Source organism: Anguilla anguilla, chromosome 1 (genome assembly GCF_013347855.1).
Source record: "Anguilla anguilla isolate fAngAng1 chromosome 1, fAngAng1.pri, whole genome shotgun sequence".
Classification (NCBI taxonomy): Eukaryota; Metazoa; Chordata; class Actinopteri; order Anguilliformes; family Anguillidae; genus Anguilla; species Anguilla anguilla.
The window spans coordinates 83346996-83367230 of record NC_049201.1 but is presented as its reverse complement, the minus strand read 5'-3'; the positions used below and the strand labels follow the sequence as shown (position 1 = coordinate 83367230).

Genomic DNA, 20235 nt, shown 5'->3' with positions numbered 1-20235 from the left:
AGTTAACCAACTTTCTGCATGACCATCGTGTATTCAAAATGACCAAACTGTCAGCTTTTCATTACTCCTGCAAGCAAGCTAGCTAACAGTTGCTTGTGAAGTTAACTGGTGCTGTAGAACATAAACAGCTTGCAGATAGTTTATTGAAGTTCTTCTTCTTTGGTGTTTATTGGCGGTTGGTATTCCAGCGTATAGGTGCATTACCGCCACCAACTGGACTGGAGGGTGGAACAAGAGGTGTAAATAAGAAGTTAGTAATGTTAATGTGATGATAATATAATAACTGTGTTATTATTTTGGTGCACAGAGTTGAGTGTTTGCCAAAGCAGTGAAAGTGAAACATGCTACTACGAAGTGATCATTCTTTTGTGCATTGTATTGGATATTGCAGAGTTTTGATAAAGAACCCTCAACAACATGCGTGCTTGAAGAGTCATCTTAATGAGTGTGCAACATATAGCAGAGACTTTAATCCAGAGTTGTGTAAAATAAGTGCATGCATAAAGGTAGGAAGGTCAATGCAACACTCAGAAAATCAATCTGCATCACCGCTTTTCAAAATTAGTAACAAAGGACACTCAGTAAAGTTAAATGCATGAGTTTGTCCTCAAATACTCACAAAGAGTCACTGCTGGGGATGGGAGATTCTCTTACTGCACAGGAGTAGCTGCCTGCATCTCCACTGCTGGCTTTGAACTGAAGGTAGTTATGATTTTCATATTTCTGGGCGGTGTAAAACGGAGATTGTCCATTCTTGTACCAGATGAATGTTTGGCTGCCAGTCAGGCCAGTGCAGGTGATTTTACAAGTTTGTGTCACCCACTCTCCCTCTCTCCTTATGTCAGACTTCATTTCAACCTTTACACCTGAGTGAGAAGAAGAAATACAATAACACAATATACTGAGTTATTCAACAAAATTCCACATTGTACAGCACCCACAATAAATGTATGAATGCATATTACTGTAAATGGTCCAGCATTTAATTTCAATTAAAGATTGAAGTCAACTGAGACCCCAAAATCTCAATCTGTCTGATAATGGAATGCTTGTGCTCTGGATTGGCTGGCATAACGTGGTGAAAACATGCAGTCATTCCCCACTCTTTTAAAAATTATTTGGTGGCTGATAATGGGTGATACCGCCAACTACAGGGCATTGTATTATCTCATAAAAAACACATTTTCAGTGTACAAAAATGCCAAGTTACTCACACATACAAAGCACTGTCTATAAGTCATTAATTCAAACTGGCTAAATCTAGGCCTGCCATTAAAAGTATTGATATCAAAATGATGCCAAGTTACTGTACTACAAACTATATAGGATATCTTGCCTCACTGAAATTAAAGAAGCGGTATTCCAAAGCAATGCTGCGCAATGTTTTCTTAAAGAAGGCACAAGAAAATTCAGACATGCCTGCGTCTTTTATCATCTGGCAATGTAGCACCTTACGCCTTTGCACTATACAGAGATGTACGATGTTGTGCTTGGACAGCATGGTTGGACAGGCCAATCCGCTTCTTGGGCGGGCCGAATGCTACACTGTATTACTACAATGGAAATGTAGGTATAGAGCCTAGCCAAACAGATATCAGAGGTTTTTGGATAAGGCATTATAATCTGACTGCATGTTCTTCCCATTTTCAGCTTTAACAGACAGGCTGCAACATTTAGAATTATATGCATTGGCTATTTTCACTGAAGATGCTGCCCATCCAAGCCATTCTAAATGACAGTACAGAATTACTCACACAGCACTTTGAGATTTATATCCTGCAGTGTGATGGTTTTAATGGTGTAACTGTGCTCTGGAACTACTGCCTCTGAGGATACAGCTCTATTATTCTTATACCAGGTGTATCTCTGCACTGGTGAGTTGGCATCACTGCTGCAGGTCAGAGTCACTGAACTGCCCTCCACTATTTCACCAGAGGGGCTCACTGATACTGAGATGTTTTTAGGAGCATCTGAAAGAGAAAAGGTCCTGCAGTTTTACTGTGCAGTTCAAAGTAAATGCAAGTTCATTGTGAATTAAATAAAATAAAATAATATTTGAATAAAAATTCACACATGAAACATTCTCATATATCTGTAAGGATAGAATGGACAATTACAAATGTGTATTATAATGACATTTTGTTTGACAGTTATTATTCAAATGCAATCTTTCCAATGAGGGCATTTTAGGATTACCTTGATCCGACATTGTTTGTAAACACAATAATTTCCATTTCCTAATCACTATCTGCAGGTTGCTCTTCTTCCCTGTTCTCATGTCTTTTAAAGGTAAATTAATGTTCAACTGCATCGTCGCTTTTTCAAAATGAGTTACGTTGTTATGAAATATTTGGTTGTCATTCCGTTTTAAATTACTACCGCTGGTTTTGCGATAGGGGATGAATATCGCATGGGGGCCCCCTGGTGGCCACGGGGGCCCTAAGCAGCCGCTTAGTTCGCTTATGCCTCGGGCCGGCCCTGCATGCATTATTTCCCAATAAAACAGAAGATGGGCAGACACTCACATTTCACATTGACTGCAGGGGAAGTCACTCCTCCTGTAGCACAGGAGTAGAGATCTGTATCATCAGTGCTGGCTACATTGAGGGAGTATTTACACTCATAGGGCACAACTTTTCCATTCTTGTACCAGGTAAAGGTTGGGCTGCCACTCAAAGTGCAGGTGCTGCTACAGGTCAGTGTTACACTCTGTGCCTCATTCTCTGTCACTTTCACCTGAAGACCTGCACACAAGAATCAACATGATAAAAAGACCATTCTGTTTCTATTAGAAAATAATTAGGAGTACTGCCAGTTAATAGTATAAAAAGAAAGTTTAGAATTACCTGTAACTGTCAACGAGACTCCAGAATGACCAGTATATTTTCCACCATAACGGTCGGTCAGGAACTTGAAGCGATATATTGCTGAATCACTTTCTCTCAGCTAGTTTATTCTGAAAGTGCAGTCACTGTTCTTATTCCCCAGGTACTCCACACGGTCAGAGTACTCTGGGTCATTGGACAGGTCTTTACCCTGTTTACTGTTCCAGTTGTAACCTGTTAGAAAAAATAGCAACGCTTTAAAAGGGTCCTGTAGCTTTAAGGAAGCGAGGCTCCCTACCTAACGGATTAGGAGGACTTGTTTTGCATCCCTCATTAGTTTTATTGGCTGTAACAGGTAGTAATGTTTTAAGATTATTCTGGAAAATAGTTAGCCCCGCCCACTCCCAAGGACTTGGTTGAGACTGCACAGCAAGAGGGGAGAACGGGAGAGAGAAAAAGACAATAAGAAGTAGAAAGTCATAATCATTAATTTAAGCAGTAAACTTAAAGAGCAGCTCCTTAAATGACCCAGGGACCAAATATTTTCCAGATCGCACACTTCAATTTCTTTCCTTGGGATCTTGGTGAGTTTAAATATTAAATTTTACCAAAGTATCGTAACTGTAGAAGCAACACGTGTGCTGTTAACTCCGTGTTCCTTGAAAATAGCGTTAGCCACACGTGGCATTTAATATTTTTCAGTTTGCACACTTCCGTTTCTTCCTTTGGGATCTCGGTGAGTTTATATTTTAAATTTAGCTAAAGTATCGCCATTGTAGCAGCCACACGTGTGTTATTAACTCCGCGTTTCCGTAGAAAATAGCATTAGCCACACGTGGTATGTATAGCTATTGAGTTTCTCTCACATAAAGTTGAATGTTGCTATTTGAAAGCGTGAATGGCACTGTTATAGTAGTTCTATCATACGTGTATGAATGTGCCATGTAATATGTATATGGATGTGCCATGTAATAACCTTGTGCTGGAGTTAGCTAATGCAGTACTGTTAGAAACCATGCACTAGCACTTAGCAAGTGCACTACAGTGGTGTATATCATGTAGCCATATCTTCCATTGTGCATGACAATGCAAGAGGGTTAGTTCACATGCATTTAAATGATTTTACAATCAACTAATGATTTACTTGATTGTTAAAGGTTTATTGCCATGTGGGCGATATAGCTCAGGAGGTAAGACCGATTGTCTGGCAGTCGGAGGGTTGCCGGTTCAAACCCCGCCCTGGGCATGTCGAAGTGTCCTTGAGCAAGACACCTAACCCCTAACCTCTAACTGCTCTGGCGAATGAGAGGCATCAATTGTAAAGCGCTTTGGATAAAAGCGCTATATAAATGCAGTCCATTTACCATGTGTTTATATTGAGTTCATGGTTTAAAAATGATTTGCTATAGTTACATGGAAAATACCTTGATCATAATTCATGATAAATGGTTAAAGAGTGATAGAATATTTGATAAAAGGAAACTGTACAGTTGAGCATTTATAAAGAGTACTATTTGGTTTATTGGTAACACTTTTACACTTTTGAGGTTACAATGATGCCTTAAAGAAAAGAACTAAGATTGAGAAAAGTATGCAGTTGTTATAATAGCCTGTTATCATACAGGCTGGGTTTTCTGGATACCCTGGAAGAAACCTGTGAACCTAGGATTCTCTCCCTGACGAGGGAGATGGCGAGCCGACCAACTTGGTTCATCTTCATCCACTTGAGGAAGGACCCCCTGATACCCCTTGTTTCTCCCAGCCCCACTCTGGTGTGGTAGGATTGTGATTGAGAAATTAAATAATTTTATTTGATACTTTATATTTTTTAAATAGGGTGCACCCAACCAACAAAACTGACTTGAAACTAACTAAATTGAACTAAACCAGACTGAACAGAAGACATTCAGAACTTAATGGACAGTGAATACAGTTACAGCACTCAGGACATTGATATGAAGACAAATGAATGTTGTTGAATGTGATAAGTAAATGCTGGCTTTACATGTTGTCATTACACTTTCTTTAATACAGTTCTAACCATTTTGCACTTACTTTCTGGCTCCGGTTGTTCATTGTGTCCATCTCATCATTCATAACCTCTCCTTACGAACCTAGCTTTAACCCGAAAATATTTACCTACTGCTAACTGACCTTTAGGTGGGTTACACAGTCATAAATAACCCAGAATGTTTTCTGCACTGTGTGGGATGTGGGATATGAGTAAGTGCAGCTCATGTCTACTGAAGACCCCTTTAAGGCACAGATTCTCTCAGGGTTGTAAGTCACTCCCCATCCCCTCTGGCTCAGAACACCTGAAAAACACACGCACACATGCAGACACACATACACGCACGTACACACACACACACACACACACACACACACAAATTCACTTCTCAGAAATCCTTTAAAACACAGATGTGTTGGCAACATGACAGCTAAGGGATACAATTAACAAAACTTTAAAACAGGTGCACCTAACTTCTCCAAAACTATGGAACATCAATTATTGCACTTGTATTTCAATACTAACTGATGTCAGTAGATGGCAGTAGCCTCCAATCAATGTGAGATTCGCAGGTACAGGAAGTTTTGCTTAGTAGCTAGCTTTTCTAGAATGCAGTAGCAAACCAAGCAAGTTAAGAGCAAGTGTCTGTGTCATTCTAAGAATGCAACATGCACAATCAACAGCTCTGATCATTTAGTAAAGCCACAGATATTTATATCATGCCTCTGTCTCAGTTTTAAAGCTGAGTGTGAAGAGGAACTTCATCTTATCAGTTCTCTCTTTTTTCCCTCTCTTTTCAGATGAGAAACTTTGCACTACTCTAAACTAATGTACTGTAGAACATTATTTTATATATATTATATAAATTCCTTAATGCAATTTAAATGCATTCACTTTTGTTGCTTCTGATTGTGTTAATGAAGGGAGACTAATAAATAGGAACACATGCTGATAAATGCTATATAGGTAGAGTGAAACATCAGAACTACGTTTGGAAAAAAACAAATCATTTACCTGACACCGAGAGGATGATTACCAACAAGGTATTGAAGAGCATGGCTGCATCAGACTGAAAATATTAATACAAACACATATACAGGTCTTGATTATTATTTACACTGTGAAAATGAACAGCAGAAACAAAGACTGTCAGAGTATTCTGTTAATTAGCAGAAACAGTTAATACACAAGCACACACAGTGAGTTAATGTGCTGCTAATGCCTAAAAATGCTTTGGGTTTTATGAAGATCTCACAACAATTCCAGAAAGCAGAGACTCAAACAGCCTTTTACTTGATGAATGATATTTGTATAGAAGGGGCTGTTTTCTTTAGTTTTCACCTTCTTTACACTCTCAGTTCTTTTTATGAGACAGCTTTATTATACTCCTTTTTTCTGTTCGGTTTTGCCCTTATTGCTGAGTAGTTTTTTGATAGTATTTAACGGCAGGACTTACCGCCCAGAGGAGTATATTATTCTGTTCTGTCTAGTTAGAATACTCCTTGTCCTTTAGTTCTTATCACCCTTTCATGGGTAGACTACTTAGTCCGATATACCTTGGATATTCTCCCTTAGGAGTATTTAATTTTCTGTTTGTTTACTTGTCCCCTTCCTCTAGTCTTCCGAAACCTTGTGGTTACTCCACCCTGTGTGGATAACTTTCAGATTCCCATTCAGTCGCGTCTGGTTCTCCGAACCCCCCCCCCCCCCCCCCCCGCCCCCATCCCCCCCATCCCTCCCATCACATCTGTGGGATGTTTTTTTAAAGTACCTGTTTAGTGCTTTTCCTGCACATGTTCTATTCCATCAGCAGAACCCAGGGGGTAATGCCTACAGTACAAAATTCTTCAAGCATAGGTTTATTTTGTTTGTTTCATTGAATGATTGTTTAAAAAATTCAAGGTATGCTCTGAATTCTAACGTTTGGTAGTACAAAAATAAACACTAAGAATGTGAAAAACAAATTCACGTTATGTGAATTTATACTCTAGATGGTATCAGCTCAGTAATAAGCACAATATAATCACAAAATGTGCACAAGAATGTCTAATAGTAAATGTTATACAAGTATTAATAAAAATAATAATAATCTTTGAATTACATATAAAGCCCATTTCTCCAGTACATTTGGCCAACAAATACATTCAGCAATGATAATGGCTTTCAGGCACCAACATCTTGATAATACTTTGTGTACAATATGAAGACATGAGCTGTTATGCATGTAAATGTTGATAGAATGCCAAAGGAATGATCCATTCTGAGTACATCTTTGCAGACCCAATACCACAGTCATCTTGGTCATGTGACAAAGGCACAGTCATGTGACCTGAGTTCATGAGGAGAGTTTGCACATTGGAGGTATAGGGGATGAAGTAACTGAAAGAGTCCTAGAGTCTCGTCTTCAATGTGAGGACTAGAGCAGATTGTTCCCTTATCCATCTCCCTTATGAAGGATAATACCTCTCCTTATTCAGACCTGAGTCACCTGCATGTCCGCCTTTAAATCTTATATTCACTGGTTTTAGTAAATACTCTTAAATGAATCATCCAATGAAGGAAATGTTTGATTCATGCCTTGCAAATGAAGTTTCTGCTTGAGGATTGTTTTCCTGACATAGTATTTGCTGTTTAGAAGGGAAGCACAAACACTGAACATGATCTCACATTCAGAAGTCCAGATGCATACTGCATAAGCAGTATTGGTCTGCAGCTTGTGACAAAAGAGATCTGGATGCCTTGTTTTCATGTTTCCTGATATCGAACTGTGCTGTAGAGAACACCGTCTTCCTGTACTGATGGTGCACTTGACCTGCATGGATAAAACAGCACATGAAGACTCTATCAAAGTCAAAGACATTCTCATTTAAGTCAATCCTACCTGAGCCTTTATCACATTTAGGCACAACATGCTACATTAAGCACAAGCTACAGAAAGTTCCGCTACCAAAGGATTTTCTGGAATTTTGCTTCAGGCAAACATTACATCACTGTGATGTCATAGACTGAGGTCACACTACAGGCAAGTGAAAAGGTGAGGAAATAAAGGGGAAAAGCAGAGCAAGTCAAATGATGAGTCTAGATCAGCCTGTCCTCATATGACCGTTTTCTTCTATTGACCTGGTGGACAAGTTTCCAGCAAAGAAACAGCAAGAGATGACAGCATTTTAAAATATCTGAACTGGGCTTTGGGCAGCATCAAGCTCACAACCGAAATATAAATGTGACTCAAACCAAAATACAGTCTAACATAAGAAGAAGCTCCCAAGCCCCAGGGACATATCCTGTTTGCCAAAGAAGCCAGAGCCTTGATTTGCACAGTGAAGATAAAAGTCAATTCCTACAGTGCTATTCATTCAGAAAAATGTTTTTTTTTTATCTTATCCAAAAAGGGCCAGAGTGGTTGCAGGTATCTTTTCTTGCCCAGGCGTAAAGACACCTGATTCTACTCATCAAGGTCTTGATTGAAGACCATGTTGAGTTAATTAGTTGAATCAGGTGTTGTAGTGCTGGGCTAAACCAAAAACCTGCATGGAATGGACACTCACCTGACCCCAATCAGAGAGAGAAGTCTATAATAAAAGCTGCTGGAGAGAGATAATAGACCTGACAGAGCGACAGTCAGCACAGGTAGTATAAAGGTGGGATATTCTCACCTGGGGGCAGCACTGGAGGGGCGGAACTGGATGCTGGCGTACTGAACAATGAAGTACAGAACCTACTCCTGATTGCGGGTGTTAGCGGGCAACACAGAGAGGTAGAGGGGAACTTCACCGTCATCTCTGTTCGTACCCTGTGTTCCAGTGTGACTCATTGCCATCCCTGAGACGTTGCCATAAATGGGGCTTTTATTCCCCTGCAGGGTAAAGAAAAGAGGCAGGAGAAGGATGGGAAAGTTCCACAGAAAGGTCCTGTTCATTTCAGTGAGCTCCTCAGAGCTGGAGTGATCTACTCACCCCCATTAACTCCAAAACATCAATTTAACCTGATATAAAAAAATCAGCTAATGAATCAATGTTTTATATTCAAATACATGCCATCAGCAGAACCAGACGTTTCAGATGTAATACACTTAATACAATTTATTTTGTCTCTAACATGACCAATTTTACAGTGGGTTTTCTTAAAATCATGGAAAGATTTCACACTGAAATACTCATTCATATATTCATTTCAAAGTATATATTTTCAATAACCAATAGCAATAAACCTTCATCACAACAATAATCTCTTTGTATTTATTCACTGAAATCAGGTGAATACAACACATAAAGTACAAGTCACTCTCCCTGCCTCTGTATGTAATGAACAGATTATTATATGCACAAAAGCAGTATTGTACGGTGTAGCATGTTTCTGTCATATACTACAAACCCATTTGAGAAACCGAAACTGTCCTTTATAGGGGAATACACATATTTAACTCCTGAAATATTTCCATTAAGCATGTCTACACACTGAAAAATGACACAGAGATCATAACCACTGTACATAATCTAATAAACCTTCAAGGCCATTTGGCACACACTGCTCTGCTTTCTAATTATTTGTAATAAAGGTGCTATATAAATAAATAAATCATGTCTTATGATTACTGTTATAAAGCATTATGAGTGTTAAACAGTCTTCATAACTCTAATTATACTGTATTATGAGCAGACTATAAGGCATTATAAGTAGTATATAATGGATTATAGACAGGCATCATAGAAAGTGTTATTGAATTTCAGTTTTTACTTAAACAACGTATATAAATAAAATAATATTACATCCATAGATAAATACATATATGCATATATGTAGACTGATTTCATTGACTCACCTGCCTGTCCCCTTCTGTCTCATTTGTTGATTTTCTCCTCCTGATTATTCAGAAAAAAATAATAAAAATAAAAAGTAAATCTACCTTCAGACAAATATTTAAAGAACCCCCTCTTGTGCAAACAACAATTTGCATTTTTTTGAATGATGTGTATTGCTGAAGCAGTAGTGTCCATGTATGTGTGTATTTTTTATTATTCAGATGTCATTTGGTTACAGGAAATGAGCTTGAGTTATAAGAGGTTTCTTCCTGCCCAGTAAATGTAGTTCTGCTTTATTCAGACCAACACTGGAGCTCATGGGCAAATTGATGCGCTTGACAAGACTTTGTTATGGTCTGTAACTGTCCACATGATTCATATTAAGAACAAGCTTTAACGGGATTCTGTTACCCCATCATACAGGTTTGATAAACTAATTGGGACACTCAAACGCATCAGTCAGAGTTTATAAAATTGACATCTCAATAAAACAAAATGTCTAATAATGCAGTGGTCTAAGCACAAATCAGACATTAGAGGGGGGTATGGCATCAGCATGATGTAACGTAGCTAAAGCTTGACAAAAACATTCCACAAAAATGTGCACTCGTTTTAAACTATGAGTCTAAATCAGACATACAGTAATTCACACTGGAGTGACTACAAACCGACTCATTTACAACCACGTACCTCAGGCACACAACACCCAGAAACACAAGAGCCAAAATGGCAGCCACTCCCACAGCTGCAGCCGCGATCAGTGACTGACCTCCTAAGTCAGAGAGATGTAGCCCTGTCAGTTATGATATAGCAGTGTTCATTTCACAACATGCCTCACCAAGGTCCTTAAGGCGAAAGTTTATAAATGTTTAAATACACCCCTTATATGCCTACCTTTACTAGAAATTTCTGTACATTTGAATTTTACTGAATTCAATGCTGGCATCATGATACTTTTAGTTAAACTGCTCATCATCATTATCTACCATGATCCAATTCGGATTGTAGCACCAGTATCATGATCAGCATTGGTTTGTAGCCTCTGGATCATAATCAATATCGTATAAAATATCGTATAAAATATGTTCTGGTCCTACCTTGCACTGTGACCAGTAGAGCAGAAGCATTCTGAGCTCCAAGTCTGTTCTGTGCCTCACAGTAGTACTGTCCTCTGTTCCAGGATCTAAAGTTAGAAAAGTTCAAACTCTGTCCAAATCCTGCCTGCCAGTCTCCAGTGTCATTCTTCTTATACCAGGTGTAGTTCTGCACTGGTGGGTTGGCATCGCTGCTGCAGGTCAGAGTCACTGAACTGCCCTCCACTATTTCACCAGAGGGCCTCACTGATACTGAGGTGTTCTTGGGAGCATCTGAAATCAATAGAGAAATGTGTTAAATTCCATATAATTTCTCAATCTCTGTGATTTGCCTCAAATAGATTGAGAACCATTATTGCAAAGGAAAGTTTATAATGAAGCTGAAATATCACACTGCAAATGCTTTCTTTGTTTGCAAATGAGTAGAATTTACTGCATCGTTTTATAGGGGTTGGTGAATGGCCTTGAGACACAGGTTAGAAAAGCTTTCAATAATGACAGCAGTATTTAGATAAGAAATTTTATTTAGCATTATTTAGAAAGGTTAAAAATAGAAAAAGAAACACACAAACCTGTTTGCTTGGTATATTAAGAGTAACTATTATTTGGTATAAAACATCTACAGTACATATGGTATGTTTGTTTGCCCTGTGCAAACTCAGAATGACTACTCGTTTAACTTATGACATGTCCGTATCATCTGGCTTACTCATCATGTTAAATTAATCATATCTTCATAGGATTCTCCCTTCACTGGCCAGTGTGACTGCTTTACTCAGTGTCTTACGATTGCAAAGTTTCCTAAAGATACTCAGGAGATATTGACTCTCTTCTCTGTGTGTCTGAAGCTGAGATGCACTGATATACTCACACTGCACATCAAGGTGTTTAGGAGGAGATCTTTTTGTCCCAATCGCATTCTCTGCCTCACAGTAGTATTCTCCTGCATCCTGCAGTGTGATGTTTTTAATAATGTAACTCCGTTCTGTTCCTCTCCTCAAGAATACAGATCCAGTCTTCTTTAACCAGGTGTATCTCTGCACTGGTGGGTCGGCATCACTGCTGCAGGTCAGAGTCACTGACCTGCCCTCCACTATTTCACCAGAGGGACTCACTGATACTGAGGTGATTTTGGGAGAATCTGAAAAAGAAAATAACAGGTCCTGCAGTTTTATATAGATGTCACACTGAGGTTTTCTTGGGAGCATCTAAATTAATTAGAAAAATGTGTTAAATTCAATATAATTTCTCACTCACTGTGTTGCATATCAAAGCACTAGCAGGGACATTTATTTCAAAGTAAAGTATATAATGGAGCTGAAATCCCACAATGTGAATATCCCAGTATGTTGTGCTTTGTTTTAAAATGAACTGGATATACTGCAGCTTTTTAAAGGTTAGTTCGCAAATGACTCAGGACAGGCAAGTTTTCAAAAGTGACAGCAATATTTAGATATAATCATTTTTAGCATGGTCATTAATAATGATAGCTTCATTCTGTTAATGTTCAACCACTACATGTGACATTTTTTTCCCTGTGCAAATTCAAAATGACAACATGCTTTACTTAAGACATTTCAGTGTGATCAGGCTCATCATTCTCCTCCACTGGCCAGTGTGACTGCTTTACTCAGTGTCTTACTACTGTGCAGTTGCCCAAAGACGCTCAGGCGATACTGACTCTCTGCTCTGTGTGTTTAAAGCTGAGATGCACTGATATACTCACACTGCACATTAAGACGTTTAGGAGGAGAGATGTTTGTTCCAATCACATTCTCTGTCTGACAGGTGTATTCTCCTGCATCCTGCAGTGTGATGCTTTTAATGGTGTTACTGGATTCTCTCCACGAGGATTCAGCTCTGTTATTCTTATACCAGGCGTATCTCTGCACTGGTGGGTTGGCAGCGCTGCTGCAGGTCAGAGTCACTGAACTGCCCTCCACTATTTCACCAGAGGAGCTCACTGATACTGAGACGCTCTTCGGAGGATCTGAAAGAGATAATAACAGGTCCTGCAGTTTTATATAGATGTCACATTGAGGGGTGACATCTATATAAAAATACTGATATACTGATACTGAGATGCTCGTGGGACGATCTGAAAGAGAGAACAATAATTTGTAGTTTCATGTGAAATTTAAACCTGACTCAGGCAGACATAGTGTTTTCAAATCATTGCATCATAGCATGTTTTCAGGTATTGAAATCTTCATCCAGTGCTTTAGTGTCAGTACATTTACATGCAGCATAAAATAATCTGTACAATTTAGTGGAAAATTATGGCTGAAATATTTCAAATTTGTGAGATTTGAAGAATTTTGAAAATCACAAATATTGACGACCACACAAGTTTGCCTAGCACTCACATCTCACATTAAGAGCCACTGCAGGGGACCGAAGCTCATAGCCTTTCACAGCACAGGTGTAGCGGCCTCGGTCTTCACTGCTGGCTGTGAACTGGTGACTCTGATCAGTGAAGGACAGAGGAGATCCGTCCCTGTACCAGATGAAGGCTGGGCTGCCAGTCAGAGTGCAGGTGGTGCTACAGGTCAGTCTCACACTCTGTCCCTCTGTGACTGTGCCAGGATTCACCATCACCTGTAGATCTGCAAATAGCAAATTAGACCTGTAAAAAAACTTCCATTCATACTTGTGGGAAGAAAATCCTCTGAGTTTATAGCCTAAAATAATTACCTGTAACTGCTAATGTGACACCAGGTTCTCCAGTAGAATTTTCAACATCAGTCAGGTCAGTCAGGAACCTGAATCGGTATGTTCCTGAATCAGTTTCACTCAGTTGGTTTATTCTGAAAGTGCAGTCACTGTTCTGATTCCCCAGGTACTCCACACGGTCAGAGTACTCTGGGTCCTGGGACAGGTCCTCAGGCTCCTGTGGCTTGTTCCAGTGAATAAACCAGAAAGTTTTCTGCACTGTGTGAGATGTGGGATATGAGTAAGTGCAGCTCATGTCTACTGAAGACCCCGTTAAGGCACAGATTCTCTCAGGGGTGTAAGTCACTCCCCATCCCCTCTGGCTCAGAACACCTGAAAAATACAAACAAACACACATGCACACACACACACACACATGCAGACACACATACCCATACATACATACACACACACACACACACACGCGCACACACACACATGCGCACACATACACACAAACACATGTATACATACACATACATACACACACATGCGCACACATACACACATGCACACACACACACACACACACAAATTCACTTCTCAGAAATCCTTTAAAACACAGATGTGTTGGCAACATGACAGCTAAGGGATTCAATAAACAAAACTTTAAATAAACTGCACCTAACTTCTCCAAAACTATGGAACATCAATAATTGTACTTGTATTTCAATACTAACTGATGTCAGTATATGGCAGTAGCCTCTGATCAATGTGAGATTCGCAGGTACAGGAAGTCTTGCTTAGTAGCTAGCTTTGCTAGAATGTAGTAGCACTGAAATACTTGTGTCGTCATTCTAAGAATGCAACATGCACAATCAACAGATCTGATCATTTAGTACAGGCACAGAGATTTATATCATGCCTCTGTCTCAGTTTCAATGCTGAGTGTGAAGAGGAACTTCATCTTATCAGTTCTCTCTTTTTTCCCCTCTCTTCAGATGAGCGATGTTGCACTACTCTAAACTAATGTACTTTAGAAGATTATTTTATAGAAATTATATACATTCCTGGAAAAAAAAACACACAAACAATTTACCTGACACGGAGAGGACGATTACCAACAAGGTATTGAAGAGCATGGCTGCATCAGATTGAAAATATTTATCCAAATAAACATATACAGGTCTTGATTATTATTTACACTGTGAAAATGAACAGCACAAACAAAGACTGTCAGAGCATTCTATTAATTTGCAGAAATAACAGAATAACAATTACTACACAAGCACACACAGTGAGTTAATGTGCTGCTGATGCCTAATAATGCTTTGGGTTTCATGAAGAGCTCACACAGATTCCAGAAAGCAGAGATTCAAACAGCATTTTACTTGATGAATGTTATGTGTATGGAAAAAGCAGCAATCATTTCTAGTCAGAAAATACATTTTATTTTCATATTTGATTCCAGTTTAATCTTCGTGCACCACAAAATACTGTAACACAATTTAGACTAAATGAAATGATATGATAACACACTTACCAAGAGAGAATTCTGATTTGGCCTCAGTGGTTTGCTAATGAGCCATTAGTATAAAACAGCCTTACAGACAGAGCAGTGTGGCTGAATGTGACCGTGAAGAAAGTACTTCAAACTAAATATAAAACAATGTGTTACAGATCTGACTCACTTCCTGAAGGTCATACACATTTTAGATTTTATCGGATACAAACGTTTGAATAAAATATACGGAGTCTTTGCTTTGTGTATGGACTGGACCAGTAGTGCCTTTTCAAAAAGACTGGGTAATTCTCATTTCTTTGCCCCCACTGTATTATTGAAATTCAGATGTCAATATTTATGTTCATTTTGGCATATTATGCTTATAAAATAAACTTAACTACTATCTTCACAAAAATGATTCCGGATTACAACACAAACTGTTGCTAAGATCTGAGGCTTTGCCAATTCCAATACATCCATCAATCCATCCATTATCTATACCCTCTTATCCTAAGCTGGAGCTGGTGCTGGAGCCTATCCAAGCATGCTTTGGGCGAGAGGCAGGAATACATTCTGGACAGGTTGCCAATCTATCGCAGGGAACGCACACCATTCACTCTCACATTCATACCTATGGGCAATTTAGAGTCTCCAATTGGCCTATTTGTATGTTATTGGACCGTGGGAGGCAACCGGAGTACCCGGAGGTACACGCAAACTCCAGACAGAAAGGCCCCAACCCGAGATTCGAACCCAGTGCCTTCTTGCTGTGAGGCGACAGTGCTACCCACTGCACCACCGTGCCACCCCTATTCCAATACATGTACAGTAGAGGTTAATATAAAAGTGACTGTAAAAGGTGTGATAGGCATCAGGCACAGGTAATCACTGATACATTCAGGAGCCCTATACAAAATCCATTACCTAAACCAGATTATTTAATTCAGTTTAGTAAAAGATCGTCCAAGAAATTGATCTGAAATGTACATACAGGACTCATCGATTTTAATAATTGCCCCATCTACAGGTAGATTGAATGTATTGCATCCATCTATCCCTCCGTGGTAATTTTTACTGCCACAATCAGATTGCTTTACCATTCCTACCATACATTGCTCAGTCGTGTTTATGTTTCATGCATCGGATTTTTGACATGAAGACGAAACATCAACAAAACGTTGCTGTAGCTTAGCCTATAACCCTCGTATTAACATAAAGATTGCACACACTGTACTTTCACAGAAGATGAAAGGAGTGGACAGGCGTAGTTTTCGTATCTTTGTGTATGGCAGCAGTGCAGTATGGTGGTTTGGGGGTCCAGAGTGTGACTGGGAGCTCTGAGGTTGCAGTTTCCATCCCCACCTGGAGCACTGCTCTGGGGCCCCAAAGCGGGTACTGTGAGGTGCCCCTGCTTGGCTCTTTTGTGCAGAGGAGTAGCGGGCGCGGCTGTGGGTGAAGATGCCTAATTTCAGGCGAGAGCCACCCTGACCACAGACAGTTAAAGCGCTGCTCACTTCCTGCAGCCTGTTCTATTCTTTATTTAATTCCACATCTCAGTTCAGTTCTGCTGGTGCAGCACTGTTTCTGTGGTTGATGTTCATGCGACCTTTTAGAACTTTGTTTTGGCTTTGCCTGTTATACGGTCCATCATGCACATAATTAGTTACATTTCAATGCTTATACCTCATGAAGATGATTTTTACCACATACAGCCCACTGGATTATTGTATCTTTCACATTTCACAGAGATGAAATAGATGCCCACACATGAATAAAATGGAATTAATATAAAAATGATTTTATTTAATTTGTTTTTTTGGCGGGGGGGGGGGGGGGGGGGGGGGGGGGGGGGGGGGGGGGGGGGGGGGGGGGGGGGGGGGGGGGGGGGGGGGGGGGGGGGGTGGGGGGGTTGCAGGCAAAACATGATGGCCATATAAAGAAAATAATAATAATCTTTATCAAAACAGAGGTTCAAGGTTCACAGTGCTTTACAATGCTCAATTAAATCATAATATATTGATAGACATAATAAAACAATGTATGTAAAGAAAACAAATAAAAAGATGCATTATTTCAAATAGCTAAACAGACAGAAAGTAAAAATGGTGTCAATATGACAAGGCAATGTAAAATGTCAAACTAAAACACTGTTTTAAAGGATTTTGGACCTTGCCTTTAAAAGTGACTTGAGATTGGAGATTATAATCTACATTAATCTGCATTATATTCTTCCCATTTAATGTAACAGAGTACATGCGCATGTACATGAGTTATGAGCGTGTGTGTAACTAGGTTATATAAACGTGTAATGGTGTCACTGGAGCATGTATGCAGCAGGGTTACATGAACATGCATGTTGCAGCAGGGTTACATGAACATTAATGTTGCAGCAGGGTTACAGTACTTTGGGAAAAATCCTCCACCAACAGCTCTTCATAAGATGGATAAGATAGCAGAAACAAACAGCAGTTCTGTAAAGTTAAAGACAAAAAGAGACTCTTTCACCCTGATCTCCATCATTTCTCATTCTCTGCAGATTCTCTCCTCTGTGTGTTTTAATCCCACACTGAGGCCTCGTCAGCTCTCTGAAGCGCAGAGTTTGTGTCGCTGGCTGCGTTTGTCACTCTCTGAAGGCTGTGAGACACAGGAAGAGACTCAGTCACACATAAGTGCGCCTCCAGTTGCACTGTTAAAAGGGAACCAGAGTGGCCACACAGTGCTGTAAATAAACAGACATAGCATTTCAAATAAGTGCATGCATAAAGGTAGGAATGTCAATGCAACACTTAGAAAATCACTTAAATCACAGTTAAATATAAGTTAGGTGTGTAGACCAGCAAAATAACTAGATGCGGGCATGCATACGCTTATTCCTCAAAATATATAAACTACAATCAAAATGGTTGAGATGTACTGTAGGTGATATAAACCAAAAATAAGCAAATAGCGTGCATTGTATATGAAATACAAACATGAAAATATACAGTGTGTCAAATACAAGCAAGTGTGCACAGAGTCACGGAGATGTGTTCCCACTGGGAAGGGATGAACAAGTAACCAGAGACCTCTGACATAAGTTTGAATGAGTGCCTGTTGCATCAGTTGAAGCTTTGGTTCGTCCATTTTAGTGTGATCTTAAATTTTAAAAGTATGCTTTACTGTTCCATACTGGAACTGAGTTTACTTGGTCTGGAAATGAAAAGAGCCTCTTACTGGTTCAGGGGGTTCAGGCAGGTGCCTATAGTCTTTCCTGAACTCCACCAGAACCGAAACGGACCTTCATCCCTATTCCTAGAGTATCTCAGAGTAAGAGAGCTGATCTCAGATCATGTTTACTCTCTTGATATCCAAGCTTTATCCATAATGGCCTAAAGGCAAAACTGATCCTAGATCAGACCGATTCTCTGAGATGGTTTATGAACCATAGAGTTGTGCTTGGAGGTTCTGGGCAAGTGAGTCATACTTTCTAATCTGGATGATGGCTGCTGTGGTCCAGGCCATACAGTGTAGTGAGTGATACTATGACTCAGATACTATGACTCCAGGGGTGATAAAGTAAAGCCCTGCCATGTTTCTTCTGCCCATGAACTCATCCAGCTGATTTCACTAATCAGTTCTTCCTCCTGGCTGAAGAATTGTGCTGATGAGCAAATCCAGGTGATTGGAACAGAATCCTGGGGACAACTTTTACTTTCTGAACCTAGATTTTCCTCCTCTGCTCTGATTACCACAATATGATCAAATATGCAAGCGATCTGTAACAAATAATGAAACAGGAACAATCACCCTTCTTCAAAACGATAGAGGTGTTGACATCGGTAGACCTGACATCGGTAGATAACAGTAACCACCAATAATTGTGAGATTCATGAGCACAGAAAGTCTTGCTTAGTAGCAAGCTTTGCTGCACAGTAGCATTAAGCCAATCAAGAGCGAGTATCTGAGGTATACTGTCAGCTGAAAACTGTTATGTTTTGCTTGCCGTGAAAACAAACTGCTTTCATTAAAATATGTGGCACCAGAATATTCTGGTTCTGAGACAGCTCTGATCATTTAGTAAAACCACAGATATTTATATCATGCCTCTGTCTCAGTCTTAAAGCTGAGTGTGAAGAGGAACTTCTTATAAGTTCACTCTTTTTCCCCCTCTCTCTTCAGATGAGAAACGTTGCACTACTCTAAGCTAATGTACTGTAGAACATTATTTTATGGAAATGATATACACTCCTTTCTGCTTTCTAAAGCAATTTAAATTTATTCACTTTTACTTCTGATTGAGTTAATGGAGAGAGTTAATTGGAGCCAAATCTCTAATGAGTTATTATAAATATGTAAATGGTGCCCCCTAGTGGCTACCTGAATAATGATGTTGGGCTGCGTTGCCAATAATTAGAGCAGGTGTGCATTTGAACTGAGAAGACGCTGCGGACATACAGTGTTCTACGGCTATACAAGGCTTCGCATTGCTCTACCTACACACTGTCTTTGAATTTGATGCATTGAAAGAAATACTGGCCTAAATAATTTGATTGTGTTTTACTTTTGATTTAGGCTATTTTCGATTTGAGGAACAACATTATTTGCCTTTGATACGTTTCTTTATTTTGATGCATGCATCGTAGCCTTTTGTTTGAGTGTTCATTGAAGGCCATTGCACTACACACCGCATGCACACTCATACATACAAACAAACAACCTGCTTCGCGGAAATTCCGAAATAAACTATCAAGACCATAGCAAACGTGAGTACAAGGCAAAAAAAAGTGTTTTGTGAAGTGAAGCACGTAGAGCTGTCCCAAAGGCGTCTTACATGGCTTACATTGAATTTGCAAAACAGAAAGCCATTACAAAGGGAGACCAATAAACAGAAACACATGCTGATAAATACTGTATATGTAGACTGAAACATCAGAACTACATTTTGGAAAAATCCCAAACAATTTACCTGGCACAGAGAGGTCGATTACCAACAAGGATTTGAAGAGCATGGCTGCATCAGATTGAAAATACTCATCAGAATACACATATACAGGTCTTGATTATTATTTACACTGTAAAAATGAATGGCAGAAACAAAGATTGTCAGAGTATTCGATTTATTAGCATAAATACCAGACTAACAAATACTACACAAGCTCACACAGTGAGCTAATGTGCTGCTAATGTCCCTAAATGCTCAGGCTTTAATGAAGAGCTCACACAGTCCAGACAGCAGAGACTCAAACAGGCTGTGACTGGATGAATGTTATTTGTATGGAAAAAATAGCGATCATTTATACATTTTATTTTTGTATTTGATTCCAGTTTAATCTTCATTCACTACAAAATGCTGTAACACAATATAGAC

General features: G+C 39.4%; 2 protein-coding genes and 2 long non-coding RNA genes across 4 annotated transcripts in view; all 4 read right to left on the bottom strand.

Moving 5' to 3' along the window:
- Positions 1 to 20235, bottom strand: part of LOC118232142 (basement membrane-specific heparan sulfate proteoglycan core protein-like) — a 1449502-nt gene that overhangs the window by 823870 nt on the left and 605397 nt on the right. The window lies entirely within an intron of this gene.
- LOC118232246 (B-cell receptor CD22-like) overlaps positions 1 to 20235 on the bottom strand; it is a 282573-nt gene that overhangs the window by 252462 nt on the left and 9876 nt on the right. Inside the window, exons 2-3 of the mRNA XM_035427045.1 lie at positions 11604 to 11675; positions 10736 to 11005 (exon numbers count right to left, since the gene is read on the bottom strand). Of these exons, the coding sequence (XP_035282936.1) occupies positions 10736 to 11005; positions 11604 to 11675 (342 nt within the window). The remainder of the gene's footprint in view (positions 1 to 10735; positions 11006 to 11603; positions 11676 to 20235) is intronic.
- On the bottom strand, positions 2645 to 3005 carry LOC118232453. The gene is made up of 2 exons (XR_004766299.1): positions 2847 to 3005; positions 2645 to 2744 (listed from the first exon to the last, which is right to left on the bottom strand). It is a non-coding gene; the product is annotated as an uncharacterized LOC118232453 (long non-coding RNA).
- Positions 6680 to 8615, bottom strand: LOC118232645. Its single transcript, XR_004766364.1, has 2 exons — positions 8493 to 8615; positions 6680 to 7648 (listed from the first exon to the last, which is right to left on the bottom strand). It is a non-coding gene; the product is annotated as an uncharacterized LOC118232645 (long non-coding RNA).